At 28.0% G+C, this 8,011-nt stretch overlaps 1 protein-coding gene across 2 annotated transcripts in view; it reads left to right on the forward strand.

Annotated features, from left to right (window-relative positions):
• Positions 1–2,025, forward strand: part of LOC126756330 (uncharacterized) — a 140,976-nt gene extending 138,951 nt beyond the window's left edge. For both annotated transcript variants that reach the window (XM_050469307.1, XM_050469308.1), the window contains exon 11: positions 593–2,025. In XM_050469307.1, coding sequence (XP_050325264.1) covers positions 593–702 — 110 coding nt within the window. In that variant the 3' untranslated portion in view covers positions 703–2,025. The remainder of the gene's footprint in view (positions 1–592) is intronic.
• Positions 2,026–8,011: the final 5,986 nt, after the last annotated feature.

Below are 8,011 nucleotides of genomic sequence, written 5' to 3' on the forward strand. Positions count from 1 at the left end.
TAACAGTCTAGTATCAAAGCGTCTTCTTTCTGCATAAAACATTTTCATATGGGAATAAGTGTTAATTGACCTGATAAGACCCTATAAATAAATAGTCTCCCTTCTGCGTATCAGAAAATTTTGCAAACCGGCAGAATTGTGCTAACTGGCTTAATTAAAATGACAAAAGATTAAAGGCTCTCTAATAATAATGAGCAGAATGGACAGTTCAGAAATATGTGCATATATATAAAATATTGTAAATAAATATAATTAATTTTTTTTCAATACAAAGCGATTTTTTAGAACATAAGTTTACAAACTTTATTGATATTTACAAAAAAAATAACATTATAAATACGTAAAAAATAATTTGGCGGACCTGGACTGGGACTGGGACTTAGACACTTGTAGTTAGACCTGCCTTTATACAAAAAAACCACACACAATAAAAAAAAATAATGAAGAACAATTATGCTTTCACACCTACACACTCCCAATTACTGTTGTTGTTTTTATACAAATATTTTTATATATTATTTTATAATTTTGTATTACGAGTAAAATATTTTCCACTCAGTTTCAGTTTCATTAATCGAATTTACATTTACAGATGCCGATTTAGTTGAATCACCATACAATCACATCTATGGACGCTTGCCGCTGCCAACTCGTGGCTACGTGCCCACACCGCGCACCATGTACATTGGCGAATGGGATTGATAAGCAAGCGGAGAGCGGAAATTCGAAGCACAACATTAATAATAAATACATATAGCCATATACATATGTATATATATGTATTATATGTCTATGACTTTGCTCTGTATACTCAAAAAAGTACTTCATATATATATATTTCGATTTGGGTGTACATATATGCTTATGCGCACGTTTATTATGCAACACAGTGAACATAAGAAAGAATATATGCATAATTTGTATGCAACATTTATTAACTAATTGTAAGCTTATATATGTTTATGTAACTGAGTAGCAATGTCTAAGAGTATATATACAAAACACATACATATAAAAGAATGTTATTGTAGAGCACGTAAAACCGCAATATTAAGTTGAAAATGTGGAAAATTTAGCAGAAAAATAATTAGTATTTACTATAAAGAAAAATAATATACCGACGTAAATATAGAAATATATAAAGATATAGCAATGACAACAATTCTAATATATATTTTATTAAGCTCGTATTTAGTTTCCCGTTTTTCTTTTTTAGCAAGAAATTATACCCTCATTATTATTATTGTTTTTGTAATGATATGCAAAAATATATAGCAACGCTTAAGGTCAAACATATCTGTGCAAATTTGACAAAGCAACCTAACTCGACTTAGTATTTTTATGCTCACAGGCTGCAAACGGAAATATTTTTTGAAACTTTTCAACTATTTAACCAAGAAAATCGCTTGTTTGGCGTAACTTTTTCTCAAGTAATTAAATTTAATTTTTATTAATTATTTTTATTTTTTGTAATTTTAAATTTTTCTCAAATTATTTAATTTTAATTTCTTATATTTGTTTCTCTTTAATTTTTAAAAATCCATTTAATTTTCTTAAAAATATCAATTTAAATGTACTTAAAGCAAAACCGGTCAAAGTCACTTCTGTTGTTTTGTTAAAATTTCACAACTATGTAAGTACAGTTAACTAAGAATATTGGTTCATTATATGTGTGCTCATAATTTCACTTAATTGTTTTTTTTTTAATTATTTATATTTACACAAGTAACCGGCAAGTTAATTATACGCTACCGCAACAGTCAAAAGTTTGGAGTAAAGCCGCTTTAGAAACCGTTATATATGTACATATATATGTGCATAGAAAATCGCAGAATTTCAGAGCAAATCCAATAGGATTTCATATAAAATCAGTCAAAGCCGCTGCCAATGTCGATTAATCGGTGGGACAGCATATTTTTCTACTAACAGAAATGTTGCGTATACGCACTGTGAAACTGACGGACTTAAGTACTTCAAAAGTAATTTAATATTATTTTTTTTGATTTTTTGATTTAAAAATAATAATTTTTTTATGAACTTAAAATAATTGTTTGATGATTTTTTTTATGTATTTATTATGTATTTTATTTTTTTTATTTTATTAATCTAACAATAATTTATGTTTGATTTCTTTATTTTTTCGATTTTTTTTCAGTTTTGCCAGCAAGGAAAAATTACTTATATTTGTATATGTGCGATTAAATGGTTTTATAAAATTTTGAAATTTTTCCCGCCAAAAATTATCTTTGCAAATAAATAAATTCGGTATCGCAGAATCGGTTAGCGCCTTCCTTACCAGCTTAATAACAATATATCTAGAGGAATGGGTTATAGTAATATATGTATGTATGCAGCGTAGAGTTTTGAGGCAAAAATCTTCCCACAGCTTTTATAGCTTTCTTCATAATTTGCCGACTTTAAGCTGTTTTGAAGGTAAAGAAACTAAGAAGGAATTCAACTTGTGCTTTGTAACGAAAATCGACTTATGCTATTTAACAAATTGTTAAAGTTATATTGCATGCTTAATTTTTTCTAGAACGACGCCGATTTGTACCACTTTTGTGAGCTTTAACTAATTTATTTATTTTTACTTTCACTTTGAGGTAGTTTTCCAGTTATTTTACGGTTATTTGTTGATTAAAAGGGGAAAAATTTTGCATGGCGTTTTATGGAAGATTACGCGCTGCTAATAAAATTATGAAAGAAACAAGTTTTAACTAAACACTGATTTATTTCTTTTAGTTTTTGAGGCATTGTACCCAGAAAGTTAATTTACGAATATTTTTTTCTTTCATTTACTAATTTGCTTCAAAATAGTTTCAGTTTTTCTATTTTTATTTTCATCCCCTTTTAGTTATTAATTTTATTTAAATTAGTTTCAGTTATTTTATTTTTTAGATTTTTATAGAAATTCTAAAATTTGCTGACATTGAATTTTAACGTTTTGAATTTTTTTTTAAATTATTATATGTAGGAGAAGTTATTAACTTTTTTTCGCTACTTTTTCTTAGTTTGATTTAAATTTTCTAAGCTCCTGTTTTTTCATAATTTTATACATTTTTCATTATTTTTAATTTGAGGTTATTATTTCCCAATACATTTTCAACAATAATAAGAAATTTTTTAATATTTTTTATTATTTGACAGTATATGTATTTTCGACAACAATAAGAATTTTCAGTTACATTATATACATATTTTTTTAATGTTTTTTTGTAAAACCGCTTAATCGCACCTAAGCGCAAACTTACATTCATATAAGACATTTTTAACTGCCTTAACGCCTTTACTTCTCTTCATTGCTTAATATTTACGAGATTATTGTTTACATAATTAAATGAATTAGCTTAGTTCAATTTAAAGGAGTTTAAACAATGATTTTTAACTTTACATAAATATAACATTTATACATATTTTTTTAATTTTCAATTTGCAGTAAATGAAAAAAATTATTAGAATTAAAAAAAAAATAAACAGTAAACAAAAATAAAAAACAAAAATATTTAAAAATAAATTAAAATAAGTTAATCGCCATTGTTAATATTCGTTAGTACATAAGAAAGTAATAGTTTAATTTAAGCTCTATAAGTATTTTGAAAATGTTATGCAGAGCTTAACAGAAAATTTTAGCAAATGCATGTTAAAAAATGTCATGCGAGAAAGAGGTTTTTATAATGAAGCCAATAAATGTATAAGTGAAGAATTGTGGCAAGATACTTTTTTCTTAAATATTTTTCAAAAATATAACATATTTTTAAAGACGGTTTAATTTAACGGCTTATTGGCCACCAAAATTTCACTTATTTTATTATATTTTTTTATTTTAGCTTGATATAATTTTTAATTTTTTCTGGATGCATTTTTTCTTTTTTTAATTAAAAGATATATTTTAATAATTCCGCAAAATATTTAGGCAGCCTTAAACTGCCTGCATAAACTAAAGTTATTTTGTTAGTAACTAAAATTACGAAATAAAAGAGTTTATGGAAGGTTATGGGACAAATTACAATTTAATGTAACCATAATAAATATTAGTAAACAATAAATATATAAACTTATGTAAATATAAAAGAATAATTTACTAAATTTTGTATATTTGCTCCCTTATAAGAAAATAAATAAATAACATATATATATATAATAGATTTATTATAGCATTAGTCGGTCCTTTCAATGCTCAAAATGTCATTTAATTTGTTTTTTTTTTTTTTTTGCGTATGACTATCAAATCAATAAACCAATGCATGCATTACACATACATATATAAATTAATAATTGTATGTATGCATATATAGTAAGTCCAATATATGAATATATAACAATATATAAAAATTTTGTATTTTATACATATAACCATAAATAGTATAAGAATAATTTACAAACACAATGTAAACATTTTAAATGAAAAATAAAATATATTTAGTATAAAAAAGTTGCCTTAATTTTTCTGTAAATGGATGCTTGATTTGTATTTTATATAGTGAAAGAATCAGAGGAAACTTAATTTTACTATTATTAATTAATTAATTATTGGGAAATAGGCCTAGTTGACGGCCTATTTCGCCATTTCCATAATGTAGCGTACTGGTTACCCATATTTCCAAATTTCATCAACGAAACTTAGAAAATATAGTCTCTCAAAAATCAAAAAGTGTCAGGAGAGAGCTTGCGATTGAATACCGAAGTCAAGCAAAGGATTAGAAAGATAATAAAATTACCGTTTCACTTAAATTTGCGGCCAATAACACATACATACATATATTTTTTTGAACTATGGCCAGGAGTAAGCACTTTCACGACTCAACATAATTGCATTCTGCTTTGTCTACTTTTTCTATACACTTACGGGATTAAGAAGTTAATAAATAATAATAAATAAATACTACTACATTAATAAATTCTCACACACACAGTTTGTCAGCAAATTGTTGCCATATTTGCTTTATTTGCTGAGACAAAAATTAAAAATCAAGAGTAAAATCAAAAATTTATCGTAGCCTACAATTAGGCGTAGACTTAGTTTATGCGAAGCGTGGCGCGTGAACCAAAATAAAGCTATTTTGCGTGAGAAGGCAATTTTGTATAGTCTGTTTTAACCTTATATTTCTTAGTAATAAACTTGAGTGTACCTCAAAATTAAAAAAAAATCACAAACAGATGGCGCTGCTAATGAAGTTCCGTAGAACTGATAATGTTAATAATAACGTATAAATGATCATTGTCATTTGAGCTTAGTTGTTATATTGAATACTTGCATATACTATATATTCATAGCCACAAATAATGAATGGAAAATTGTTACAAGGATCTTCCACAGGGATCAAATAAAAATTAATTCTCGGAAACCCAAAACGAGTAGACAATTAGTGACGATATACACACATATGTATAGTATATAGAGCTATATAGTATATACATATGGGCCGTTCCATCAATTGGCGACACGGTTTTGTACCCGTATTCCGATCGAACAAAAAAATTACTATTTCTTTTATTTTTTAACGACCTGAAAATTAAATGCAAAAAATTTTGAAGTTACACAATTTTATGTAAAAAAATCTCAGCTTTCTGATAAAAATATTTTTTAAATCAAAAAATTTTTCAAAATCCAAAAAAACTTAAAAAAAAAAGTTTTTTTGTGCTTTTCCACCAACTTTTTTTTCAAAATTGACCTTTCCATACGATTCGTTCAATTTTACATAAGAATCAATGTTCAAAAATATGGGACTCTGATCCCATGAACAGCAAAAAAAAGTTTTCGTTGCACACACACTTACTTTTTTCCTCCCTGACAAGTATAAGTAGCTTTAGGAGTTAATATCCTGCGCCATATAGTGACAACTTTGCATTATTTCGTGATATATATGTGATTATATATTGTGACAAAAAAGGAACCGGAAATTGTAAATAAAACGCAAAATATTCAATTATTCATCAAATATTTGTCGCTTCAAAGTGATCCCTATCAGATGTAATACACTAATGCCAACGAATTTTTCAGTTCTCGAAACACTTTTAATATGCACTTTTTTAGATGGTCTTCAGCTCCTTCAGCGAATTCCGTTTTATAGCTTTGATCGACTGAAAACGGGCCCCAGGGAGCAGCAATTTCAGTTTTTGGTGAATACGTTGGTTTATTGATGGTATTCATTGCGTTTTTTGCTTTAAATTCGAACACAATCGTACTCTTTTTGAAAAAAAAATTCAACTCTTTGAGACGAGCAGAGCAAGAACGCGTATCATACCCAAAATATTAACCAAAATTATTCGAACGGATTCACGAAAGATTTCGGTCCTTCTTGCCTTCTCTTTAACACTTTCCCGACGATTTTTAAGCACCATATCCTTCACTTTTTTAATATTTTCAAGAGTTGAAGAGGTCGTCAAGAACGAGGTATGTTTTCAACGTCTCTCGACCGTCTTTAAAGGTTTTGTACCACTCGTAGGCATATATTTGGCATAGTAATTAACGACAGTCCCACCTACTTAGCAAAACACATTTTTTTGAAATATTACTTACCCGGGGAATTCAATTACAATTTCCAAGTGCTTTAAATAAGTTGTTGCAATGACATTTAAAACAGGTATTGTACGATGTCCACGATTTCGGCCGCAATTTTGGTTTAAAACCAAAATTTCAAAAAGCTTATTAATTTGCAGGAAAGTCGCTATCGCGCTATGGAAGCTTGTTTTGTTTTGTTGAAACTTGACAAAATGGTGACAGTTTGAACAAAAAATACCGAAAATAGCAAGATTAAAAAAAATAAAAGCTTCCATAGCGCGACAGGGAATGACGTTAAAACTGTTCTCTCCAAATTGGAACTAGATATCTTCAAAACTCTTCTTTTGAGAGTGGAAACCGTTTTGAAAAACACCATTCTGAGAAAAACGCGTTTAAAGATTGGAGTCGCTATGTTCCCCACTCTGTTCCCTTTCTACAAGAAACGCTGTAGCGACCGTAATAATTTGAATTTCGATTTCAAAATTTGAGGGAATGTTTATTACAGTGTATACTATCCGATGATGCAAAGAAAAATCGATTTCTTAAAAATTTCGCACTGAGACGATTTCTTAAGAAATCAGACCACATTAATTAAAGCGATGTCTATGGCTGACCTTTTACCGAAAAACCCCGTTTACTTTGTATCAAAATACGGACCCGTCAACAATGTGATCTTGTATTAAAAATGTATAAAATCGGTTCATTATTTTTCCAAAATCCATATTGGCTATGTTTAAGTTTAATACTAAAAATTTTGTGAAATAGTTTCACGAATTACTCCACCTCTATTTTTCTAGCAGGCACTGTGACTCTATGTTATTTAGTCAGACGTCGGTTAAATCGGTCTAACCTCGAACAATAATGCTCTCCGATTTATGGGTTCATTATTTAATGGTGGTTTTACTCGAATTTGGTATTTCTTATTTAATATATTTATGAGGTATTTCTTTTTAGGTCTTTTATTAAAGCTCCTACTTCGTTTGATAGTTCTTTGTTATACAAATATTAAAACATTAGATTGAAGCGGGATATATTTTTATATCTATAAAAATGATGGTATATTTCATGAATTAAAATTAAAATAACCTCACTCTAAAATCCGAATACAATTTGTGACACTTTCTGATTACATCTAATTGTAATTATTACAAGAATTATGGTAATTAAATTAGAGGCAATAGCAACTTGTAAATTATAGCTATTAATTCAAATTATAGATATCTAACTTCCGACACGCGTTGAAAGGAAGTTAAAACTAAAAAGAAAGGAGGGGCTAAGTTAGAGTTCAACCGAACATTTTATGCACATATTTTCATTAAAACATCGTACATGTTGGCATAAATAAACTGTTTAAAGTCAACAAATATCAAGTAAACATAAGCCAAAAAAACTTAAAATTTAATAGGGAATATTTATTCTCATTCGAAAGATCATTCGGATCCATCCGTTGAGTCTAATTTTCGATGACTGAAACGAAGCGGGATTGTCCGCAGAGACTTTAGACTGTAC

Source organism: Bactrocera neohumeralis, chromosome 4, assembly GCF_024586455.1.
Source record: "Bactrocera neohumeralis isolate Rockhampton chromosome 4, APGP_CSIRO_Bneo_wtdbg2-racon-allhic-juicebox.fasta_v2, whole genome shotgun sequence".
Taxonomy (NCBI): domain Eukaryota; kingdom Metazoa; phylum Arthropoda; class Insecta; order Diptera; family Tephritidae; genus Bactrocera; species Bactrocera neohumeralis.